At 38.5% G+C, this 26,860-nt stretch overlaps 1 protein-coding gene across 1 annotated transcript in view; it reads right to left on the bottom strand.

Annotated features, from left to right (window-relative positions):
• Positions 1–26,860, bottom strand: part of COL19A1 (collagen type XIX alpha 1 chain) — a 319,505-nt gene that overhangs the window by 15,076 nt on the left and 277,569 nt on the right. Inside the window, exons 38-45 of the mRNA XM_040983151.1 lie at positions 24,039–24,092; positions 19,784–19,828; positions 15,503–15,547; positions 15,331–15,393; positions 9,882–9,917; positions 9,731–9,775; positions 7,361–7,531; positions 4,628–4,694 (exon numbers count right to left, since the gene is read on the bottom strand). Coding sequence (XP_040839085.1) covers positions 4,628–4,694; positions 7,361–7,531; positions 9,731–9,775; positions 9,882–9,917; positions 15,331–15,393; positions 15,503–15,547; positions 19,784–19,828; positions 24,039–24,092 — 526 coding nt within the window. The remainder of the gene's footprint in view (positions 1–4,627; positions 4,695–7,360; positions 7,532–9,730; positions 9,776–9,881; positions 9,918–15,330; positions 15,394–15,502; positions 15,548–19,783; positions 19,829–24,038; positions 24,093–26,860) is intronic.

The raw sequence follows: 26,860 nt of genomic DNA, 5'->3' as shown, positions 1-26,860 counted from the left end.
TTAAATGAAAAAATAGAGGTAGTTTTAGAAAGTCTTTTCTCTGTTAACTAGTCCCTCCAACCCCAGCACAAGCCTGAAGGTTTATAATCTGTGAAGGATAGGAAATAGATTAACATGGGAAACTCAGACTCCTTGGAACTTGGGCTGTGATGCTGAAAAAAGCAAACAAAGGAGCACTTTCATGCTCAGTGCTGGGCTGGGAGTCAGGCATGAAACACTGAGGGATCTGATCAGATGACGATGAATCGATTACTGACAATGAAATGGGGAATGCCTAACTTCTGAAGCCCAGGGAGTTACCTGTGGGGAAGCCCTAGCTGATAAGCACCACTACACACTCACAATTTGCAATCAGATTTTTGGAACCGGTTCTTTTTATGACTGAACAGATAAGGATTACTGACTAATGCTAAAATCCCACAAATTGATCAGAAGAATATCAAACAAAGAAACAAAAAGAAGTAACTTGAAATAAGCAGAAACTACATTTGGAAAAATTTCTAAACTCCATGTGTCTGCAAAGAAGTAGATCTGCTAAATGATGTGCATGCACAGAAATACCGATATACGTATATGTACAAAAATGTAACCTTTGTGCACAGAGGCAAAAAAAAATACTACAATCTTGAAATAAGAAGGAAGTAGATTATGTTAACACATTCATATGTACTTATATGCGTAATTAAATAAATATGGAAAATGGAAAAAATATAAGAGGATGTAGAGTCAGAAATACTGTTCAGGAATAGTTAGCTCAAACCTATTCTCTCAGTTATATGTATGACCATCCATGCCTGCCCCCAGCTTATCCCAAGAACCAAGAGACAGTGTTTGCACACATTCCTGCATTGTTGGTACATTCTTCCAGCATCTTGATGTAAGTCTCCACGTGTACTAAAGTGATCTTACAACAACAATTGAACTTCTCAGTTTTGAGGAAGACTCTGATTCATGTGAACAGCATCACTGGTAGCTGTGATGCCTCCGTAATGCCAAAAAGTGCTGACACACATGCTTGACATCAACCCTTACACTGTGCAGCCAGCTTCCTTGAAAAGCATTGGCCTAGTCAAACTGGAAATCTAAACCAACTGTGCTTCTATGCTTGTGCATTGTGATCCATCTGAAATCCAATCTGGGGACTTAAAGAAAGATACCCACCCCCATCGTGGTAAGCTTTGGGAAGGGGCATCAAAATGAAGAAGGAAGCCCTGGTGGCCTGAGAGCAGCTCAAGGTGTGAGATTTGTGGGGCATTGTCAGTGACATCACTTAAACAGTCTCTAAAGAACTTGAGTTTTAGGTCCTGGTTTAGGCTTCATTAGATTCTCTGAACACTTGGCATGATAAAGTAGGCTGACCAGCAGGGTCTGCTGAGGAATTCCTTGAGCTACCACTAAGCGTCTACGACTTGCTGAACAGAGAGAATGGTGGCTGTGCAGGGTGCTTGGAGGCGAGGTAAGCCTTTGCTTCCATTGATAGTTTAAAACTGCTGAGGATAAAGGGAGGCGGAGAGGTGCTGCTTAACTGTAACTGTTTTCACTCGAGAAAAGTAATCTTTGCTTTCACAGAGATAGCTCTCTGAAAAAAGGAACTATGACCTTGTAGCCCTGTGATTTGTGCAAATGGAGTTTTCTTTTCTTGCTAATGGTGTTCAGAAGCCATGGAAAAGGTGACTTCTAAGTGGAAAATCAAATTGCCTGAATTGAAATGATCTTGGCACAAATTAACTTAAGTGCTAAATAACTAAATTCTGTGTTTCAGGTACAATTTTGTTAGGGGGAAGGCAGTTTTACTGGCCTGGTGTCAACAGAGATAAAAGGAAAGGAATATCACATAGAAGATCTTAGAGTCTAGAAATTTCAGGGGAAAAATTTCCTTTTGGGGTTACTTTTAAACCTTGAGTCTAGGCCATCCATCTGGGGGACTTGGGAGGAGAGATGTCTGGCCACTCGCCTGGACCCAGCCAGGTTGGAAGACAGGAGAGACAGGGGTGAGGTCAGAGGAAGCCTGAGAAAGACTACACCTGCAAGTGAGTCACTTTGAGAAAACACATGGGGCAGAAACCCAGAATGGGAGGATGCAGACTTACAGGAAGAACTACTGAGAAAGTACAAGGCAGATGAGCCTGCCCCAGGACACAAGCAGAGAGGGCCCCAGCCCTTCCCCTCGCTTCTCCAGAGACTGGCAGCTTTTCAAGGCAATAACCACAGAATGGCCTGGGAGAGCCGCACAGAGCCTGCTTTGTAGAGGAACAAGTGTTACTTCTATTGGACGCAGGACAGATGGCCAAGGGCCACACCTTCCTCGGAATGGCTGGGCCTTGCCAAGTGAATACCTCCCATGCTTCAGCAATTCGTTTTTTCTCTAACAATGCCTAATCAGACATTTTCTGATTATTGTATTTTCTAACATTCCTAATCATTGTTTTTTCAGAAAGTTGAACTGATGAGCTATTCAACTATTCATCTAAAGCCTTTTAAGAAACTGAAATTCATTATTCAAGCTGGCTGAGATAAAAGACAACTAATGACACCAGAGCCCACGAAATCAAGAGTTAAAGGGTAACTTTAGACTGCAGTTTAAAAACATTTTCTCGTGTTTCCCCTCCCAGGGTGATGGCCAATGAAAGGCATGCGTATTATTTGACATCCCGTGCCCAGGACTGCCTTTGTGGCTTACCATTTTTCTATTTTAAAATTCACAACCATGTTTCAACAAGGGATTCTACACTTTCCTTTTACACCGAGTTCTGCAAAAATTGCAGCTAATCAATATTTTCCAGTGTTTCCTTGGTGAGCTTGAAACATTTTTTTTTTCCCTCTCAGTCAGTTATTTTGGCATACATGTTGAGAGGGAATGAATGCTTGGATTGTAAAGGTTAGCATTTGTTTTATGAAGCTTGATAGAAGTGCAGAAAAGAGGTAAAGATTTCTAAATTAAAGGGCAACATGAAAATTACAAAGAGAAAACCTGTAGCTTGAAGGAGAACTAGACAAGTGCATTAACGGATTATCCTTCAGAGCAGATATTTAGTAGTTATCAAGATCTGAACTTTGTAGCATGAATTCAAGCTCTGTTATTGAAACAGCAGCAAGACCTTATGCTACTCCACTTCCAGGTAACTGATGACCCATGCCACTGAGATTTTGACCCCTACTAATTATTATTTAAAATAATCAGGATGTCTTCCTTATCAAATATGGAGTAGCAGACTCCAGAAAGGTTCAAGATGGATGAAAGGCATCTTATAATCTTATTCCTCAAATAAATGACCAAACTATCTTTCACTTATAGATGCTTAGTAACAGAGGTAGGAACTGTGATAGTCGATTTGGATTTATTTGCTAGACAATTGCCACACTATTCACCTCAGAGTACAGGGGAGTGACACTGATTTTAGACAATTATTTGACAAAATCAAGTGATATCTTTGTGAATAGACAAAAAATATAGGGTTAATTTTAGGGCAGCTATGTACATTCAGAGTCTACCAAACAATAGACTAAATAGATGACTTACAAGGCGGCTGATGGAACCCAGCGGCATTTACAGAACTGAAATTCTGACTCCTGACTTTTTAATTCAACATTTTTATCAAGAACTAGAATGATGGCATGCCTATAACATTCAGTCAACCTTGCTGTCCTGGAGACAGCAATGCAATAGATGTTTCCAAACTGGAATAGTGCATGAACACAAATAGCTGAAATTTAGTAGATACACTTAATATTTCATACAAATAAATAAATCTTAAAAAAAATTGTGTAAGGAATCTTAGGATGGCTACTTATTTGAGAACTTGAAATTAATTAACATTATGTCAATGCTATCTTAGGTTGAATTACTGAAGTGCCAAGAGCAGGGGTCAGAAACTTTTCTCTGAAAAAGGTCAGATAGTAAGTTTTTAGTCTGCATGGGCTAGCATTTCTGTTCCAATTACTTACTTCTGCTCTTGCAACATGAAAGCAGCAAAGAAAACAAGTAAGGGAATTAGGTGGCTTGTGTGGCAGTCATTCATTACTAGGGAGATAAATTTGAATTTCAGATCATCTTTGCACAGCATGAAACACTTTTACTTTTAAAACTGATTTGAAAATGCAAGCCATTCCAATGCCATGAAGATATTGAAGCCAGGCTCAGCCACAAATAAGTGGCAGACTTATTTGGCTGATAGATCATAGTTTTCTGATCCTGGTCAAGATCAAAGGATACTGCAATTGCCCTTGATCTAAACATTCTGGGGGGATGAGGGTCATGTATAAATTAAGCACTGCTGAAGGGTGCCAGGATGGAGGACCTGGGCATGTTGACTCTACAGAGGAGGATAATAAGGAGGGGTGTGGTGGATGTTAAAAAAATACCCAAAGGGCTATCATGTACAGAGAGGCCACATTGCCTGTACTGGTTTCCATTCCAGGAATGGTAACAGAAAGCTACAAGGAGGGATTTTTACTTGAGTACAAGGAAGATCTTTTTTATCAAACAGAGTTATCATATTATAAAATAGGTTGCCTCTTAATGTTGTTGCAGAACCATTTTTCAAGAATGTTGCTATAGGGATTCCCCACAGTGGATAGGTAGAAGGAAATAGTGAAAAACTCAGAAATATTATTAAACAAAGCTAACCTTCAAAAATTCTTACGACCTCTTGATCAATATACTTCTTTATTTCTTCGAATGAAACTGCATCAGCCTGAAGGGAAAAATGTACCATTAAAATACAGCATAGCACAAATGAATAACAAATAGAAACAGTAAAACTTCTAGAGATATATTTATTAAGAAAAATGCTTTTAGCAATGGACTGTATTGGGTACTAGAACTCTTTCATTTTGTGCATATGCGAGAATAATTTGCAGTAATTATATTTTTTAAGACTGTGGCCTGACATTATAATCAAAGATGTCAACATATTTCCTATTTCAAGGAGACACAGGACTTCATGCAACTAGTAAATACATTTCTTATCATGTAATTTTACAAAGTAAAAGAATTTGAGCAGTGTTATGATGTTATTATCTCAATTTAATCTTTAACCAAATATTGAACACTGACAAAGTTAGTACCTGACTGATAGTACATATCTTCAAAGTAAGTGAACCTCAAAGATAACCCCAAGTATGTTCTATTGTTTCCTAAGTTGCTATTAACTAAGGTTTGCATTTTATTCTACAACCTATGCATTTCAAGTATACATGTGTTAAGCAATTTTCATAATTGAAAATGCTTTTGAGGTCAGGTAAAAGTAAGTAAATGCCATCATTCTAATTTTTAACTCACTAACAATCAGACCCACATATATTTGACAGTCTAACATTGATAATGGTAATGCTCTATTTGGTACTTTCATATTTTTAAAAGGGATCTCTGCTTTTTCTCACAATGGGTATGGTTCCAAAGTTTTTCATTACTACCCACTACATTTGGTGATTACTATCTGGGAGCATTTTGTGGTAATAAGGACAATATGATGAAAATTAGAGGCTGTGACAAAGGAAATCATTCTCATTGCCAACAATCCATTGCAAGGTATATGAACAAAGGCTACAGTAGATATGGTTAGACTGGAGACCTGAAAGCTTTGTATGACATCACCATACAATGTGGTTTTTAGCTTGGTGTGTGACATCAACTCTGCTCTATAATTAACTGGTGCAACCTTATTTATAAAGTTTCTGTCTTGGAAAATTCTCCATTGTTCCCCATGACAGGTTTCTGTGTCCTGTTTCTATCACTGTTGCGGATTTTCAGAGCAAAATGATGCTTATTCATTTATAACAATATACTCATTTAGAACTCAAGAGAAACAAAGCAAAGCAAAAGAAAAAAATTCAGATAATATCACAGGCTCATAAAGTGATGATTTCTCTTAGGGTAGTCTCAAGAATGCCCTAGGTCATTATCTTATTCTTACTGTAGATGGGACAATGGACTTGAATGAAATCATCTAATATCAAATACTGACATACTCTGTGCTACTGAAAGTTCAAGTTACACAAACTTGGTTTAAATAGAGTTTATCTTTAATACAGAAATACCAGAATTGTGAGAATGCTGATCTGCTTTACATCTAGTACTAGCTGATTTTGTGAATAAAATACGGTTTTAACTACCCCGATTCACTCCAGGCTTCTCCTTTCTACCTAACATGGATATTCTAACCTTACATTCCTTTGTTGAATGGCTACTCATTATTTCTCAGGATATTAACAAATATTTGGGATTCCCTAACTAAACAGTGTTTCTTGACCTAAGTAACTTCCATATTCAAAGCACCATGTAGGGCAGAACCGTTGTATTGACGTCCAGCAAAACAGAGTCCTAATAGGAAACAGAAACGTGGTTTCTGTAGGTGACGAAGAGACAGTAAAGTCAGTACTGTAAAGCATGCCTGAGAGTGAGCCTTTGGGTGTGATGCCCACATTGCACTTGCCTGTGCCTGAGTTTACATTACAGCTCTACTTCCTGCCAATGTCCAGCCAGGGGACAGCAGTGATGATTTAAGTGTGAGACCCTGGCACCCATGCAGGAAATCTGGGGTGAGTTCCAGCTACCATCTTCAACCCAGCTCAGTCTTGGCCATTGTGAATATTAGGGAGTGAGCCAGTAGATGGGGCCTTTCTCTTTGCCCATTCTCTCTCTCTTTCTAATTGCAGCTAAAATAATAAATAACAATGCATTTTGAAATAGCTGAATTATTTTTCCTTACAACAATTTTATTGTTTTTTAATAATTAAAAATATTTTTTTCATGATTCAGTTTTGTAGGCACAAGGATTCTTCTTTCTACCTATTCTTTCTCCCCATTTCACCCTGCCTCATTTGTCACTGTACCAAATTGGGATATTCTCTTAAAAGCTTAGGGCATCCCAAAGATGTGTTAGTATCCTGAGTGGTAAACAGTAACCATTCAACAAAGGAATATAATATTAAAATATCCATGTTAGGCAGAAAGGAGAATCCTGGAATGAACTGGGGTAGTTAAAACACATTTTACTCACACAATCAGCCAGTACTAGGCATAAATCATGATTTCGAAGGCAGCCACACCTGTCTGACCCACACAACAACTTTGTGACTTCAGGCAAGCCAACTCTTAGTTTCTATGTTTATACAAATGGGATGGAAATGACACCTTTTTTCTTGTTTGGCTAGAAGGGACAAATAAGGTAATGTGTACTAAGTGGTTAGCAGAGGATCTGGAAAATAACTTTAAATAAATGACAGCCATTGCCACTATCAGAGAGAGTTTAAGCTTGTCATGTATATTTAAAACATTATCATTGTTTTCAAAACTTAAAGGGGATGGATGTGTTGCCAACACCAGCTAGCAGCCACCAAAGCTCCCAGAACCACTTACCGGAGCTCCAGGTACACCTGGTGAGCCGGGAGGTCCTTGCTGGCCAGGGGAGCCCACGGAGCCTTTGCTTCCAGGTGGTCCCACAGGACCTATAGCCCCCTTCATGCCAGTGAGGCCTGGTTTCCCCCGTTCACCTTGTGGGCCTCTGTCTCCTGGAATTCCCTGATCACCCTATGAAGGAAAAAAAAATAAAGAGTGGCATTTTTTAGAACTACATTAGTTGTGATTAAGAGCTAAAGGTCTGGAATTACACAAGATTAACTGTGGGGTCTTGGATAAATCACTTAGACTCTATTTGCTTTAGTCACCCCATTTAGACAGTGGCAACAGCTGCAGTGTCTATGAAGCAGGGTGTTGCTGAAAAATCACGGATTTCACCAAAAAAAAAAGTTCTTAGAGCATTGCCTGGTACCTTGGAAGCACTCAATACAAATGTTAGTGACAATGCTTGTACTCATTCTACAACCTCGAAACTTTCGAAAGTTGACACCACCTGCTGTCAATTCAGGCCTGGATTTCTTTGTAGTTATAAAGAAAAAATGCCAAGAGAATCTCACCATAGAAATTTTTCACTGGAAGGACCCAAGGACACCCAAAATTTCTCAAAAAATGATATTATTTCCTCCCCATTTCTCCTTTTTTTGTATTGTCTTTATTAGTCTCTTTGGGTTTTTGAATGTGTTATACTTGTGTGTGCATGTATAGGCTCACTGTGTTTAAATTTATACAATTCATGGTTGCAAAGGGAGAAACTGAAAAGTTCAAAGTAGGTAGCTAAGGTGGGGGGTATGGATTACCGCTGAGTTAATTTGCTAAACAGCAGAGGTGAGCGCTAAGGGAATTTGCTGAAATGTCTGAATAAACTAGGAATAAGAGCATTTAGCTATGTCTGAATTTGATATGAGGTTTCTTTGATGTTGCCTTTTATTTTCCCATTGTCTATTATTGTATGTTTGGGCAAGAGTGGAAGGGGAGGGCAGAAAGAAATAGAGAAAAGGCCAGGCATGGCAGGTGTTTCAGTCACATATTTTTCAAATGTTCAGTTGCACAACTCCAGGAGGTGATGCTCACATCCATACAATGGAAGAGTGTTTAAGGGTGTCCTGCATTTCATGGCAGTGTTTTGTTTTTTTTCACTCTGAAAAAGATCCTGATTCTTTTTCTTCTGCTTTAGAAAATATATAAAAACAAGTGAACAGTTGCAGAAATCTATGTGATCATGGAAAGATATAAAAAAAGTCGTGTAGAAAGAAGAAAATAAAGATTGATCTAACCTTAACATTACTATGTTACTTCTAAAAATACAGGCTTATCAATCAAGTTCGCATTTGGAGAAATTTCCAAGCTCGGTAGAAAGAAGTTAGTAGGAAACTGGTTAGTGATTGATGCTCTAAGCATGTCAAAAATGAATACAATCTCTAGCCTATTAAAATTCTTTTATGTTGTCTAGCGATGTTAATTGTTGTGATGCTTATAAAAATTGGGAGATTAATTTCTCCCCCCAAAAAAGAACTAGTGAGGTAAGGCATTTCCCTATAGTGGATTAACATATAGCTCTGAAAAAGTAGATGAAGATCTGTATTTACTTACAAAAGATAGGTGGTTATTATATTTTGTTACGGATAAGTATCAGTTACGTAACAATGAAAACCCATTTCTTTTGAGAAAAACATCTGTTTTTACTGACACATATATAAACATAGATGTATTTGATATATAAGAGTAAGAGAGGTAGAAATATGTCTGAGATACCCATGACATCTATCTCTTTAGAAAGATGAGGTAAAATTTTTTTTTCTTTTAAATTTATATTATCTGAATTTCCTTTGGGTATGATGAATTACTTGCATAATAATATATAAAAATTAGTAAACTAGACATTGGTATGTAAATATATATGTTTCCACTATCACACAAAGTAGCAGTCCCAAATAGAATTGTAGTAAGCACAGATGCTTAGGTAAGCTGTTGTTGTGGAAGAGCATTAGGCCTACTAGAAGATAGAATGTATATTAAAACAAGAGAAGTTACAACAATATCAGCAACTCAAATAAGCAATTCAAATAAGATCATAGCACTTACCTGACATTATTCCACTCTGTTTGGGGGCTTTGAAAAGTTCATGGAAATTTTGCAATCCAGAAAAGAGTAGATTCAGCTGTGTGTTAATGTAACCACTTAAGTGTAGCTGGAAGACCCGCTTCCTGGCCCTTTAGTTGTCACATTTTCTGTCTAATAAGAGATTTTTGGTCATATCCAACCTAGCTTTGTTTTGATATAGTGGGAGGTTTTAGGAGTCTACATATGTAACTCAAATGATGGGACAGTTGTAATAGAATTGAATAACTACTACAATAGCAATATACGTACACGTTCTCCTTTGGGGCCTCTATCTCCAGGCTTTCCCGCAATACCCTGAAAAACAGACGCCAATAGGAAAAATCACTGCCTGCCAAGGTTTTTCATCAATCTGATCTAAATATTGGTGAATATTCTGGAGGCAGATAGTCTTACAACATACCTGAGCACCTGGTAATCCATCTTTCCCATTTATTCCCTATAAACATGAAAAATAAATAACATTTCTAAATCTGCATTAAATGGTACAATTAAGTTCAATTAAAGAATAAGAATTCTAGGACAGTTCCTTAATCATTATTTAAATGGCAGTTACAGAGAGAGGAAGAGACATTGAGAGAGACAGATAGATCTTCCATCTACTGGTTCATTCCCCAAATGGCCACAACTGCCAAAATTCAGCCAGATGGAAATTAGGGTAGGGGTCTTCTCCTGGGTCTCTTGCATGAGTGTGGAGGCCCAAGTACTTGGTCCATATTCCAGTGCTTTCTGAGGTACATCAACAGGGAGGTAGATGAAGTGGAACAGCTGTTACTTAAACCTGTGACCACTTGGGATGGCAGCTTGGCAGGTGGCAGCTCTACTTGTTATATCATAATGCCAGCTCCCATTCATATCTTTTAAAAGTACATTTATTTATTTATTTGAGACTCAGAGTGAATAGGGAAAGAGCGTCCCTTTGTTAGTTTACTTTCCTTAGTTGAGTCTTAAACTGGTACCCCAATATGAGACATGGGTGTCCCAAGCAGCAACTTAACCTACTTTGCCACAACACCTGCTCCTCCTTAATCACATTTCTATTGAGACCTTGGTAAAATCAGACAGCCCTGAATTCAAATTCTGACACTGAGGGCAGATATTTGACACATTAGTTAAGTAGTTGCTTTGGATGCCCACATCCTGTGCGAGAGTGCCAGGTTCAAGACCAGGCTTGCTTCTGATTCCACCTTTCTGCTAAAATACACCCTGGGAAGCAACATGCAACACTCAGTAGTTGTAGTCCTGCTTCCCATGCAGGAAACCCAGACTGAGTTTATCGCTACTGGTCTTCACCTGGCATTCTGGGAATGAACCAATGGATGATTCTGACTCTGGTTTTAAAATAAAATTTTAAAACTTCTGTCACTTAATATTTGCATTAACCTTGCTTGGAAAATTTTCTTCTATAAGCATCAACTTAAGCCAAGGAATAAATAAAGTAACATGAAAGATGTACAATGCATTTTGAATAGTAAGCAAACTTTATTCTCCTTACTGACTTTCCTTTCAGGTGTATTCTGAGGAAAGGGAAGGCATCCCCTGGCACCAGCTGACTAGGGCACGGCATTTTGTTACCTTCTAACAGGAAGCTTTCCAGCACAACAGTCATTCTCAGTAAATGATCTCAGCCGCAGTTGGGAAAATTTTGTAACATGGCCAGAGCATGATCCTACTAGAAAAGAAGCTGTCACCTAGGGTACAACTGTTTATTTTTTAGTTGAAGAAAAGCAAGAAATCTGTAATCATGGCTTTTGAGAGTATTAAATAGGGAGGGTTTTTTTTTTTTCAAATATTATTAGAAAATTGGAAGCTTTTTGAACTTTAAAAGGCAGTTGTGGAAGTGGTAATAAAATTCAGTCCTGCTTGGAGATTTTATAAGATTGGGAGATTGGCCAGGAGATTTAAGAAGGAAAAAGATTTGGGGTCAAATCAAATACCTAGGGCCCAAAGCACATGTGTTTTCGATATTTGATTTGAAGAGGCAGAGCAAGGTGAGGAATATAATTTCTTAGCCAGCAGGCAATTGCATGCTCTTGTTCCTCTGAAAAGCCGAGGAGACATTTATTGCACTGGAATGGATTGAGGATAGAACTGGAAACAACTGCATGTTGTCAGTGCTGTAAATTACACTGAAATCTGTCACAGTTGATAATCCAACCATATTTCCCCAATCTCTCTGAACATCCTGGGAGTTATCTGGAGAGCTTTAATGAAGAACATGTTACCTGAAGTGTACGTTCAGAGAAGCTATTGCACCCAGAAACACAAGAACAGAGACAAAGCTGATTAAGGACAGAGTTTCAAAGAAATAACTTTGTTGCTTGAATAAAAGAAGACAGATATAAAATGTGGTCCATATTTTGGTAACAATGTAAGCAAAGGAATGGCCCTATAAACCATTATTTTTCTTTTGATTTCTAGTATCAAACAATTCCTTAAGTGTTCTTTTTTGCATATGAAGGAGTTGCTATCCATCACAGGGACATTCTTGCTTTCAGAGAATTAATTTCTACAGACTTTATTTATTTGAACCACATAGTGACAGACACAAAAATATCTTGTATCTGCTGGTTCAATTTCCATTTGACCACAATGGCTGAGACCAGGTAGAAGCTAGAAAGCTGAACTCTGTTCAGGTCTCCAATATGTATGGAAGCAGGCTAAGTACTTGAGCCATTTTCACTGCCTTTCCAGGCACGCTAGCAGGAAGCTAAATAAGAAGCAGAGTAGCTGGGCCTCCACTCAGTATTCACATGGGATGTTGTCATTACAAGCGGTGGTTTAACTTATCCTGCCACAATTCCAGCTCCATTTTAGAAATTTTAATAACTCAAATGTATCCCATTGATCTCCCCTCCTCTAATCTCTCTGGCACAACCATATTTCTGGGCATAACCAGCTTTCTATCTACCAGACATCTTCATCTGAGCTGCTGATATAGCAAACAAAATGTGTCTTTGCATACTTCTTCCAGCCCAAACAGAAGAACAATGGTCAGATTACCCTTCTGTTTGTCTTAATTTGATTTTCTTTTGTTTTGTCCCAAAGTACATTTCAACCCCTTTCCCTGTCTTTAGACCTACTGTATCACCACCCTACTAAACAGAAAACTGTGGCCTTTCCTTTAGTTTTGTTTTTGTTTTTATTTTGTTTTTAAGATTTATTTATTTTCATTGGAAAGGCAGAAATACAGAGAGGAGGAGAGACAGAGAGGAAGATCCTCTGTCTGATGGTTCACTCGCCAAGTGGCCAGAGCTGAGCCAGTTCAAAACCAGGAGCCAGGAACTTCTCCCAGGTCTCCCATGTGGGTGCAGTGTCCCAAGGCTTTGGGCTGTCCTCAACTGCTTTCCCAGGTCGCAAGTAGGATGCTGAATGGGAGGTGGGGCTGCTGGGATTAGAACTGGTGCCCACATGGGATCCTGGTGCATTCAAGGCGAGGACCTTAGCCACTACGCCATCGCACCGGGCCTTCCTTTAATGACATACATGAATTTGTTTCCCAACTTTTACACGTCCCTGTATTTGAGAGACATGATTTTCCCCTGATTCTACTTGCCAGCAGTTTCCAGTGATGAATAGGATACCAGCTGTCTTCATGAACTTACTCTCTATTTCCTTGTATCATCAAGTTTTCCTCTTGTGATTGGGTTATTTTTATCAAGATACTAGATTGATACCATCTCTGCTATAAATAACTTCCTTGCAAATATGGCAGAGAATTACCAGTCCTCCTGCTACTTATCTGTGACTTACCTCTTTCTCACTTCTCTTTCAACTCTTAGCTCACCTGTTGTCTCAGAAGCCTCACTTTATCTCATTAGTACTGTGTTCTCTGCTAGGTCTTCTTCCTAACAATTGAAGTACTCTTCTGTCCCTACCCACACTGACTTCATTTCATCCAAATTCAGGTTTAAATACCCAAATCAGCCCAAACCTGGCCTATGAATTCCAGGTGTGTATCTCCACCACACAGCTGGCATTTCCATTTGCATAGCTACCAGTGCCTCAATCTGATAAAGAACTCTTGGTTTTCCTTCCCACGCCCATGTATATTCTGTCTCCATCACTTCATTCCACAGCACCGCCCTCCCATGGTTATTCAGACTCCAAACCACAACCCTGGTTTGTCTGTTTGGCTCACACTTTACATTTGGTCTATCTGCAAGTCGTCTTGGTGCTTCCTTCAATGTACCTCTTAAATTACCCTCTTGGCGATCTCAATCTCACCATCATTTATCTCAGAGTTTATGGCAATACTTCCTTACTGTTCCACCTGCTCCTTATAACCAACTCACAGTTTAATAGTCAGATGGAATCTTAAAATGCAGTCAGATCATTTTTATTCCCTGCTACAGAAGCTTTAGTTTCTATTATATTTCAAACAAAAGTCAAACTCTAATCTAAGACTTAGATATCACTCAGTATCTTACCTTCTCTTTTTTTTTTTTGCCATGCTCATTCTCAATTTCATATCTTTTACTGTTCTTTGCTTTTGCTGGGCTCATTGCTGTACTATTTCTTTTCTCAGAAACAGTATTCTCCCCAGCCTTTCCATGGCTTGAGTTTTTTTCTTACTCCATGTAAATTTTCTGCTCATATATCAGGTCTTCCCTGATGATCCAGTGTATGTGATAATGCAGTTAGATCTCCTTATATCATCTACCTGAAATGTGTGTGTGTGTGTGTTCCTATGAGACCATGCAAATCTCATGAATTATTATTAATCATAACAGTGCTGAATGAACAAAATGGTTTTTGCATAATCCTCTGGGTACTCAACATTTTGACAAGATGAGATGGTTTGCAGGGGTTGCATGGGAAATTTGGTAAAGGAAGATGAGGAGGAGGCAGGGAATTAAACCACTATATTTGCAATTCCTATGGCTGTGGAGTGGAAATACTTTCCATATGTCATGGCACATACATAACTTATAAAACCCTTAAGCTACAGTCCATATTTAGATCTTCCTGACTCTAATTTGCATAGGTTTTCTTATTTTCTCCATGCTGACTTCTCGGAGGACTATGCATGCAACCAGCTCTGAACATCTGCAACATACTGAATCAGTCTCATGAGTTTCACGCTGCTTGTTCACCTTCAATCTTTCCTTCTACCTAAACATCCCACAGAAAATAAACAAGTCAAGGGAGAAGTGGCCTTCCAGAAAGAATAAATCTGAGTGTGGAGAATGTCTTATTCGTCTTCATACACCTTTTCTCAAGGGCCTGGAACATCCTCAGCCAACAGCATAGACTAGATGAATATATGTGGAATTGAATTAGGAGTGATTGTTACAATGTCACACCAATGCTATAGATCAGTAGCCAAGAGTTCCTTCAGGACACGCAGGGATGATACAGCCAGCAGTAGTGATTTATGAAAGTATAAGAACAAGCCCCACTTATAAAGGTGAAGATTTGAGAAAATAGCTTCTACTTTGGCTTAAGATACAGGTATTACATCTCTGAATTTTGGTTTCTTTTGTATTTTGAAATAGGACTGGCCATTCTATGTTTTAACTCTAAGAATACTAGACATAAACTAGTAATGAATCTAATTTTATGGCCCTTAAAAAAACCTTACCTTGTGTGTGTGTGTGTGTGTGTGTGTGTGTGTGTGTGTACAATAAGTGTGTGAGATATCCTAAAGAACTAGAAAACATGGAGAGAATACATGCTGTCTGCAGCCTCAAATTCATTTGTGGAACCTGCTTTTACTTTCCGGGAAGCTGCTTCTTCAAATCAGACATTCTGAGGTGATCCATGAAGAGGTAATTCACACACCATTTCTCAAAGAGGCAATGCTTAGACGATTTCTTAGCAGCAAATTTTAAGCAACAAATCATTCTTACCGGCTTTCCTGAGGGTCCTTCTGGTCCAGGAAACCCTATATCTCCAACAGGCCCTCTCTCACCCTACAAGCACATTCACAGGAAAAAAAATATTGCCAAGAAATGCTTTAAAACTGTAGGCAAGTATTAACACATTATGTTATGTGATGAATGTTAGTGGCCACTCACTCACCGGCTCCCCTGGAACTCCTGGAGGCCCTGGAGTACCAGGCTTCCCCTGTGGGACAAGCAGAAATGTTAGGATGCAAATTCCTAAATGAGGCAATGTGTATGCCTCGATACTTAAACGTTACAGGCAGTCAGATGCAGGTGGAGTGCAGGTTTCTCAAGGAATATAGGTATAGCCAGCGGGGGTAGAAGGGAGAGTATTTTAGAAAACATTAAATCAACAGACCCACAGTTTTGGAAATCTTCTCTTATGCCTTTTTGCTTAGCAGCTCTTTTTTACTAGGAGGGACAAAAGGCACACAGGGTGGAGTCTTTCCTAGGTTTTGAGCTTCGTTACAGGGCTTTGTGTTTGTTGTAGGATGGCATGAAGAGAGACATCTCTGCTTTAAAATGCTGAGTTTCACCAAAAAGGAGAGGAAAAGGTGGATTTGGGCCAACACCCCATGGACTGCAGGTGAGCAAACACATGAAAGTTTGGTGGGGGAGATCTAGCAGAGGCTAGAAGTAAGGGAGTATCAGGTGACCAAATGAACCTGCTAAGTGAGATGCACAACAACATGGGGATGTAGGTATAGACTTCAGGTAAGGGCCAATGGATTTTGATAGAATGAGAGTGAATGAACACTTTGCTATTTAGAATTTGGGCAGATACCCTCTGGCAGGAACAGACATGGCTGAAAGTTGAAGTTACACAAGGTCAGAAAGGACATGCCTGGATCTCCTGCAGCTCCTGAGCTGCCTATAGATGGAGCAGAACAAAGATGTTGGAGCTGAGAAGGTCAATGTCCAAAAGAGACATGGTGTGGGCCCTCGGGGTATGAAGTGCTCAGGCCTTGAGATTTGAGAAAAGGTCTCCAGATAGCAATGGAAGACAGCAGCTACCCCAAGAGTCAGATGGGACCAACAGAGAGCTCAGAACCTAAGGGAGAGAATGCTGAATGGAGGCCCTACAAACCGCCAACACTTTGAGACACTTCTTTATGACCACAGGTTACCTGGGGAGACAGATAAAGAAAGCAGCACCAGAGAAACTGCTGAACAACTCTGCCCTTATGGCAAGGGGAAAGTCAGGTTTGTTGCAGAAGAGGGCATGACTGGGTCCCAGTGATACTCAGCTGAGTGACCATAATGTGCATGGGCAGCCTCAGCCCCCAACTTCAAGCAGAATTATCTTAAGCCTTTTTCTGTTGTGGTAAAATATATGTACTACTAAATATACTGTTTTAATCAGTTTTAAGGATGCAATTCAGTAGCACAAATCACATTTATACCCGTCATATAACCATCACCACTATCTATTTCTAAAACCTTTTAGAAAGGTTTTATTTTCTGAGCCATAGGAAATTTCATGTCCTAAAAAGTGAGGGTGTGTTTTCAATCACACAGTAGTAAAGTGTTTCCCCCATCTTATTTCTGTAATTGTCAGTGTTCTTAATTAAGAGGTGCTGACAATGCTTTTTAAGTACATGTGTGGCAGGCTAACCCCTTATTTCAGTTATACTGCATCCTTCAGAAATATCTGTGGATTTATTCTTTTAGATTGCTTTTTGAGACTGTTGTATTTCATTAAAAGAAACTTAATGGAGGTTAATATTCCTTTCTTTGAGAATAAACTTAACTCAGTATTAAAAGCAAAAGCTAAGAGCTGGGAGTTGGGGGCAGTCTAGATCAGGTTGCTGCACCCACCAAAGTGCTTGCAAGAGCTGGGGCTGAGGACAGGGCAAGTAGGGTGGCATGACTAGGAGTGGGCTCCCTGAATATCATGAGTGCTTTAGACCAGGATTCTCAGTCTCAGGGGATAGTCTATACATGTGTTGTCTGGCCTAGGACTATATGTACAGGACTGGGGCACCTCCACTGCTGACTGTCATGCAAGGATGATGAACATACCCATATGTACAAGAAAGACAAGACAGCTGGCTCCTCTAATCCAAAAGAAGACCTCAAATACCTCTCCAAAGGGTGGAAAGAAAAATAAATTGAACAGCACTTCAGGCCAAGTTCTATAGCAAGCTCCGAAGTCTGAGGACATCCTGAGGTAGACATGGACAGCCAACAGACATCACAACTCAGACAGAGAGTACAACGAAGAGCCCCTGTGAAGACGGATGGAATTTGTCACCTGTTGTACAACAAAGCCAATAATTTCTCAGAGTAACCAAGGTGATGTGGGGGCTACACTTATAGCCCCTGAATGGAAAGTCTCCAGCCAATGAAAGTGATCCATTAGATGGGAGTCAAAATTGGAACAACTATGTAGCAAGCTTATGGCCCCAAGTCAGAAGTCAGACCTTTCTCTCTGTGTTGATTTCACCTGCCTGTCACTCAAATAACACCCCAAGACATGCTTCTTCCCTCCAGGGTTGCAAAGGTGGCTTCAGGAGGCCACCTTCATTCCATGGCTGTAATGTCATCAGTCAGTAAGGAGCAACACACTTCGTTCCCTGCCCCCTGCCCTTGGACACAGGAGGGAAGACAGAAAATATTCCTCCCATTTACATTTCCTCCCAACCCTGACCCTCGCCATCACAATCTGTGGTCCAGCTGGGTCTGCAAACCCCTCACCTTTGTAATTATTTTTAAAAATTCAAATAAAAACACAAAAAGTAATTTATAGTCTAACTAGGGGAAATTAAGTTTCCAATTTATGACATGGAAACAAAAACAGTATTTGAAGATAAAGTGGGGACATGCTGTAAGGGTTTTCTGAAGGCAGTTCCAGATACAGAGTTAAAGAGAGTTTGCTGGGAATAGTGGTCAGTGAATAGAGCAGGCAGAGAATGGGCTGAAGGGTGTAGTCAAACATTATGTAGAATGCCTTTTTATAAAAACAAAACAATGTGTAATTATTGCTGAAGAAAACATGTTCATGTTACTTTTATAACCATAGAAATATTTAACTCAACTGAAACAGCCAAAAAAGAGATTATTGAGAGGGTTTTAATTTTTGTTGCTAGACTTAGAGTGAAATGAAGAAAAGCAGAGTGGAGATTGGCACTTCCAGGCACGGAGTGCTGGTGCACAGTTCTAGGTGATGGCTGGGGCATTGGGTGGCCTTGGGTGGCCCTGGGTGGGTAGGGTTTCAGTAGATGTCAGTGGGTAATGATGATACTGCCCTTTCTTATCTTTCTCACATGCTTTCCATTGACTTTCTTACAATGCTTCCTAGGCCTGTCCTGCAGGGGCACCTACTAAGAGGATAAATGGGCTCTTATTCATAAAGTGTGACCACAAAATTTTAATTAGAGTATCATGAATGGAGATCAGAATGATCCCCGGGGCTTGGAGAAATGATTTCAACCTTTCCTGGAGCACTTACCATTCATTTGAAAAGACCTTGATGAGATTAAAACATTTGACACCAGAGAGCAACAAAAATGATTGAGAGGATTGAAGGGCCAGTTTACGAGGAAACATTAGCAGCAATAAAGTTCTGCTAATAACAGCAAGCTAAGGGATAACTCAGGCGTATTGCAGCTTAATCTAAGAAACTTCAAGTATGTGTCTGAGGAGGAGAGCTTTTCCCTTCCATGATTAAGGAATCTTGAAATATGGCAAGAACCGAGAAACAAAAAATGTTATTTAAAGCTATGCTCATATATTAATACCCAGTCATGGTAACCCAGCTTTCCTTTATCCCTGTGAAAGTGACTTGGGAAGATAAAAAGTTAGAAGAAGTGAAATAAGCCAGTCTGCAAAAGACAAATACCATGTTTCCTGATTCGTGGTAACTAATAATCATAGCGAAAAAAAAAGTAATGAGTATAGAGTGGAACTGATATTTAGAAATTTAATTATTGACATTTGATTATTGTATACAGTCCTTGTCTACATTCCTGAGGAACAGTGGTTTTTCTACTTAGTGCATGTTAAATTCTTTATTTAGTGGGTGGTTAATCTTGTGATTATGCAGTAAATTGAAAGTATACCACTGTAAAAATTAAAAGAAAAAAGAAAAGAAGGAAGGATAGATAGGAGTGAGGAAGAGAGAGAAGGAGGGTAGAGTGGGAATTAGCATTATGCTCTCAAAATTGTATACATGAAATGGATGAAATTTGGTCTCTTTTTAAAATATATGAAAATGAAAGACAAAGGTAAAAATTAAAAAAAATGGAATATTCTTGAGTTAGGGGACAAATGCCTATATTTTTTAAACTGGATATTTGGGAATATAATGCTCTATGGATTATGAGGCACTCCCAATAACTCTTGATCCTTGGACATAGGTTTAAAAGGGAATTACAGATGTTATACGTGAGAATTATGTAAGTTAATCTGAACTCACCGATATCCCAGCTATCCCTGGCGGACCTGCAGGGCCTCTATCTCCCTGTTGGAATAAAAAAAAATAACAGTGTATCATGTTTCTAAAAGTTTCATAAAATTAATATTCTAATAATTTATATTTGATGTTATTAGCTGATGTAAGGGTAGAGAGTGTGTGGAAAAATAATGAGTAGTTAATTGAAATTTGCTATAACTCTTGTTACATAAACCAACATAAAGTCTTAATCATAACATGCATTCATCTAATTTTATAATATTTTTAAAAATTATTAATTTGAAAAGAAAGAAAGAGGAAGAGAAATCTAATTGTTCCCTTTCCAAATGCCAGGTATATAGAGCCAGGGACTTATTCCAGCTTTCCAAGTACATGGTAGGAATTCCATTACTTGACCAATTACTTGACTGGATCTGCCTTAGCAGGAAACTGGAGTCAGGAGCCAGCACCAGGAATTGATTCAGGTACTCTGATGTAGGACATATGGGTTGTAATCAGTAACCCCCAAACGCCTTCATAACAGTATTCCATATATTCTTATAGCTAAAATTAGTATTTTTTCCTACATATTGAGTACCTTCTGAAAAGCTTTTCTTACACTTGACTCAGTGAATGTAGGGTTAGAATGAAATACAACTAAGAACTTGTAGTTCTTGTCATTTGATCAATCAAGATCCTTTGACTCTTTTTGAGCAATAAATGTTTCTAAAGAGGCAGTGTGGTGTTTTTGACTAATCTGACAGTGCTGAAAATACCAGTAATTATATACAGGATAATAAAATGGCAATTTGTTGGGCAGAAGGTACATTTAAAAAATATCCTAACTTTACTTGGGGACGTAAAAGAAGACTTGATTAAAGGAAATGATGTGCTTTGTTCTTGCTGGGTTAGACAATGTTGCAAATGTTGTAAAGGTGTCATTACTGCCCACACTGATTTATAAATTTAATTCAATTCTTATAAAATTGTAGTTTGATCAAATGATATTAAAGCTCACTTGGAATAATAAATGAATGAGATAAGAGGAAAGAAGAATAATAGATACTAACACTATCAATATTTAAACATGTGATAAGCCTGGGTAACTGGAATAATGGCTTAAGATTAAGCAGTGCAACAATAAAATACATCTCAAAACAGATAAGAATTCGTAATAGGACTTTAGTAAAGAAAGGGATCCATTATTCAATAAACAGTGGTAATGAATGACCTTGCCAAAAGCTTGATTGCTTTCTCCACACTGTATCTTACCTAAGTTCTATGTAGATTAACATAAAAATAAAATAGCATGAACATGAAATACTAAAAAACATGTTGAAATTATCTGATCTTTGCTAAAATGAATGTAAAAGTCACTTTGTGCACAAAACAAGGAATCATAAAATAGGTTTTAAAATTGACTACATTAAAATTATATTAATATTAAACATAGAAATGAAAGCCAAAGGCTACAACGGTTTTGTCTTGAGGCCCATATTGTGGCATAGTGGGTAGAGCTGTTGCCTGCAATTCCTGTGTCCCATACAGGTGTCAATTCAGGTCTCAACTGTTCTGCTTTAGATGCAGGTCCTTGATAATGATCTGAAACAGTGAGCCTGGCCCAGGTTCTTGATCCGTGCCACCCACTTGAGTGACCCAAATGAAGCTCTTGGCTCCTGATTTCCACCTGGCCCTCTCCTGGCCTTTGTGGCCATTTGGAGAGTGAACCAGTGAATGAAGCTCTCTCTCCCTCTCTCCTCCCTTGTCTCTCTATAACTCTGCATTTCAAATAAATAACTGTAAGAAACAAACAAAAAGAAAGCCAAAGGCCAACTAGCACCAAGATCCAATATGTAAAGTAGAAGAAATGTTTTTCAGGGCTGACATCATGGCTTAGAAGGTAAAGCAGCCCCCTGTGACACAGGCAACCCTGTAGGCACAGATTAGAGTTCTGGCAGCTTCACTTTTCATCCAGGTTCCTGCTGATAGCCTGCAAATATAATTAGAAGATGGCTCAAGTGTTTGGATCCCTGCAGTCGTGTAGGAGGCCAGACGGACATCGCTAATGGCTTATGACATTGGCCTGATTCAACTCAGGTCATTCTAACTATTTTGGGAGTGAACCAGTGGAAAGTATATCTCTCTGTTGCTCCTTCTAACTCCTTCAAATAAATCAACAGATTTTTAAAAACAAAGAATTTCACATAAATCATAGTCATTGTCAAAAATGTGTAATAGAATGATTAGCAAAGAATGTAATCAGTTTCACTGTATTTTTTTCACTCTTGAAATGTACTAAAAATTTTATTCAATATTTGTATACCTGATAGATTATTCAAATATTCTATTTGACCCTACCCCCATATTCTGAGTTACTTTGTAGTATTTGGGACAGGTGATCAGTTCCTTTTCCTTGATTATTTTCACTTGACTTGTAGGGCATCAATATTCCTTCATACCTTCCTGGTCACTTCACTACTCCCCTTCAAAGTTCCTCTTTTCTGTGTAATCACTGCATGCCAGTGGGCTACAGGACTCAGTCTTTGAAACACTTCTTTTTATTCGTCTCTCTCTCTTTTTAACACATTCCCTTGATCATCTTATCTAATCCTCTTGCTTTAAAAATAGCATGCATATGCTTGAGACAGACAAATTCTATCTCCACTTAGTTTTCTTTCCAAAGTTCTATTTTTATCATCCTGCCTACTCAACACCTCTACTTTGCTAACAGTTCTCTTCCAATTTGTCCACATGTCCAACATAAAACAACTCCTCTTCACACCTTCAAATAGGGTTTGGGCACAGCCCTCCAAACTTCAGATTATAACCACCTAATCATCCCAGGTGCTCATTTCCTAAATCTTAGAGTCATGTTTGACTCCTCTTCATGCTATCAGTCCAGCAGCTAATCAATCAGAAGATCCTATTGACTCCACCTTCAAAAAATATCCAGGACCTGAACCTCTTCTCACTACCTGCACTGTTTCTAACTCTGATTTGATCCAGTTTCCACTCCCACTCGGACTGCTGGAATGGGTTTCTAGCTGTATTTTCTGCTTCTTTTCTTACCTTTGAATGCAGGTTGTATCATTTTACTTAGAAACCACCAATGGCTCTCCATTTCCCTCAGATTGAAAGATAAAGTCATTATATTGACTAGTATCTTTTTTATTAGTATTTCTCAAGTTGCCTGTGGGTACAGGAGCAGTTTCTTATTTATTTTCTAAAACATCACAAACTAAGGTAAGTCTAATGATTATATGTTTGTTAGGCAATTTGAGACAAATTACTGGGCATATTTTTAGGTGCTGCCTCTCAAGTACTGTACAATCTTTGCTGTAGAATCTAAAACAAAGTTTGCAGAATAGCCCTGGTCCTGTACTGGCCACACTTTGAGTAGCACTGCTTTTTTTAAGGGACACATGCCTGACACTACCCCACCACTCGCTCCACTTCTCTGACATCCCTTACAACCCTCTCTGCCCTCAGGCCACTGGTCCCCTAGGATATTACAGCTATCTCATATCTCAACAGCCTTTAGATCTTTGTCTCCTTTTTCAGGAATGTTCTTCATTCAGACTAATAAGGACTTGGCCTCCCCCCCTCCACTTCTTCAAGTCTTAGTTCAGATTTTGCTTTGAGACCACCCCACTTGCAAACACAACCCCAGTCTTCACCTCAGTGCTCCTGATTCTCTGAACCTGGTCTATATTTTCTTTTTGTAGCACGTAGCAACAATATTATTTAGGTTTTATTAAGTTTTTCATTTTCATTTGGGTATTCTCTTGCCGGAATACCCAGTTATAGTTTTGTCTGCTTTTTTCCCTTGTGTGTCTTCCAATCTAAAACAGGTGCTCAGTAAACATTTTGTAACAAGAGTTGTATCTCTTTTTAAAAATTTATATTCTAATGTTATTGAAAAGATAAAGAGAGACAAAGATAGAGCTGCAGAGACACAGAGAAATCTTCCATATGTCTGCTCATTCCCAAAATGCCTGCAACAACTGGGGCTGGACCAGTCTGTAGCCAGGAGTCCAGAACTCCATCTGGTCCTGCCTGTGGGTGGCAGGGACACAAGTAGCTGAGCCTTCATCTGCCACTCCCCAGGGTGCCAATCAGTAGGAAGCTGGATCAGAAATGAGGAAATCTGACAGGACCTAGGCATTTTGACCTGGGAGGTGAGTGTCCTAGGCAGCTTCTTAGCCACCGTGCCAAACATGCTTCTATCAACCTTTTGGGATGTTTAATCCATCAGCAGTTTTCTAAACTCTATGCTTACCTTTACTCCTGGAAATCCTTCTAGTCCCGGCAGCCCCATTGCACCAGGTTCTCCCTGTTAGAAGAACAGAAGTAATAATCAAAAGGTTTTCAAGCACTGGTTTCAAAGCAAAGATGTTTCTGTCAATTCCCTGCCTTTATTCCAAATACTGATTTGTAATTGAGCAAGTAAATGGTGTACTCTATTTTAAAGCATTGTACTGTTGCATTTGATATTTGAAAGTAGCTTGAGAAAAAAGTCCTATTTTTCAGAGAAGTGCATTTTCTAATCATTTTAATTATGATAAAGAATCTAATTAGAATGAATCCCTCCAGCCAGTGATAATTCCGATTTCAATAAGAATCAGAAAGAAAAACAGAGCTTTACTAAAACATGCTAATTTATGAAGTACGTGGGGCTGCTAGTGTACCAATGAATAGGGTTAAACCTTTTTACAGTAGATGAAGAGGGAGATCTCAAAATACAGTTTATCATCTTTAAATATTCTGTGCAGTTGAACATGAGTTGTGAACACTTAAGAGGATGACCCTGGAGAGCACTGCCAGTGATTCCCAAAATCACTGCTCAAGCTCATTGGTCACAAAAGTAGACAGAAGTCATCACTAAAAATGTTATGGGCCTCCAGTCTGACTGTAACTTGCAGGTCCTTAAGGGCACATTAAAAAAATTCATTGGTGAAGAAAGCTGTAACCATGAACAAATCAATATCATGGTTTTATTTTATCTTCTTATTAATTATATTTATTGGTTTAATAATTGCTAACATGTTGCCAGTCACTTCATTTGTAGATACTATTTACAGTACATTTACAGTATTTTTCTTGAAAGCAGGGATATTACTGTCACAGAATGTGGGTTATGACAGTGATCAGAAAGTGAGGAAAGAGGCTATATAATTATGTAAATGGTAAGATTCAGTGAAGGCAGCAGTTATAAATAACTATATATGAAAATAGTATGGCATCCACACATTTTACACTTTTTTTACGTCAAAAAAAAAAAAGAAAGTGGGCAGTTATTTGATACTTTCTTTTAAATTAGTTAATGTCAACTATAAATATTTTCCTAGAACAATGTATGTTTTAAATATAATCACTTAAGAGAATAACATTTCAAATTTTATTCCATTTAAATGTTTTTCGATCTAATTAAAATTATTATTCAGGCTCCAGCTTCCATTATTATTTATGATATTGTCCTAACTACAGCATAGTTAGTAAAAAGCCATGTGACTTGATATTGTCTACGCTCCAGAAATCTTTTTAAATGATCCTTAACATTTAAACTAGCCAACAGAAAAAAGGCTCATATTCTACTTTATATAAAGTCCTGTAAAATAGGCCCTGAGTGATGCTCTATTTTTTAGTGTAAAAACAGAGTTTATGCCTTCCATGGGTACAGTGCCAAGAAGCCAATGCCACTTCCCTCATCCCCTGCTCTCACACACTGACATCCCTGCTCTCCAAATTCCCCTCCCTTCCTTCCCTCTCTTCATTAGTTTATGCAAAGAAATAATTCGAAGCCACTCTATATTCACAGGCTTAACTAACAAAGGAAAACCATTATTTGATTCTCTTTGTTGATATTTCCCACAGCCCTTAGGGCACAAGAGGTGTTCAATCAATCAATCAATATTTCAAAGTCGCTAATTCAATCTTTAATTGAAAATTACTTACAAACTCAATACCAAATGAATGAATGGGTTTGTCTCAGAGGATCTTAAATTCAGTTAAGTGTATTTTTTCTTTATACCAGCTTACTGAATAGATTAGAAGAAGTGGTGTGGTGCTATCGTTGGGCTTTGAAGGACTCCGAGGGAAGAAACATCCCCCATCTGCCACAAAAGTCCTTCCAACTGCTTTCTCTGTGACTTCCTCTCTACCATTCCTGGCTTCTTCCTACATCGTGTGCTATTTGTCATCCAGGGCAACAGCCATTGGATGATGAGTGATGTGTGGCAGTGTGAAGTCTCCAAAGGGTAATTTTGAAGTTTTGTTCTAAAATAAGCCTGAATATTCACATTTCATGATCCTATATTTATGGTTTTGTGCTTTTCAGTTAATGCACATATCTACAGAGAACATCCGATATTAACTTTTAAAATTTTTTTGATTCTTGCTGGCAATTAAAAAATCTGAATTGCCACCTTTTTCACTTTTACCCCCAACAAATCTAAATTTTTGTTGCCAATACAGGCGAGCTATTTTTTATCTTTTATCATAAAAGTTTCTAAAAATCCTCTCACCTAAATGTGCAATTACAAATGGAAGAACTTGGAAAATTGTTCCAGAAAAGTCACTAAGAAGGCTAGTCTCACCTGGATGATTCAGAGGGTTGTTTTGTGTGTGTGCAGGAGAGGGAAAGATCAGGACCCAAAATGAATTAAAATTAAGTTAGAATGAAGAAAGCCCTTGATGAAAGTATTTAAATACACCCAAATAAAAGGTGGCATGAGTAGCAAAGCGAACTTTCAAATTACATTATTTGGGGCTTGTTCAGAACATGGCACTAATGTGTTGAAAAACTACTTTCAGGGTAAAATAAACTGAGTTCTAATATATGTTGCCCAGAAACAACAGCAACAAGCTCCTTATTATGTCTTTTTTGGAAAATGCATTTAGATGTAAAACATTGGCAGGGGCAGGGGTGGTGGTGAGGGGGAAGGGCAAGTGGGGAGAGTATAAAGGGAAATCTCTGAGCCTTTGGAACTGTATCATGAAAAATAAAAATTAAAGAAAATCTTTTTTTTTTTAAAAAAATACAGCCTGTTCCTTCCCTGGTTTGAAATTCATTCATCAAGCTGTATCAACCTGTGCTATAAC

The sequence above is a fragment of the Ochotona curzoniae genome, unplaced genomic scaffold, assembly GCF_017591425.1.
Source record: "Ochotona curzoniae isolate NIBS_2020 unplaced genomic scaffold, NIBS_Ocur_1.0 contig_3819, whole genome shotgun sequence".
Classification (NCBI taxonomy): Eukaryota; Metazoa; Chordata; class Mammalia; order Lagomorpha; family Ochotonidae; genus Ochotona; species Ochotona curzoniae.
This window is presented reverse-complemented; position numbering and strand designations above follow the sequence as displayed.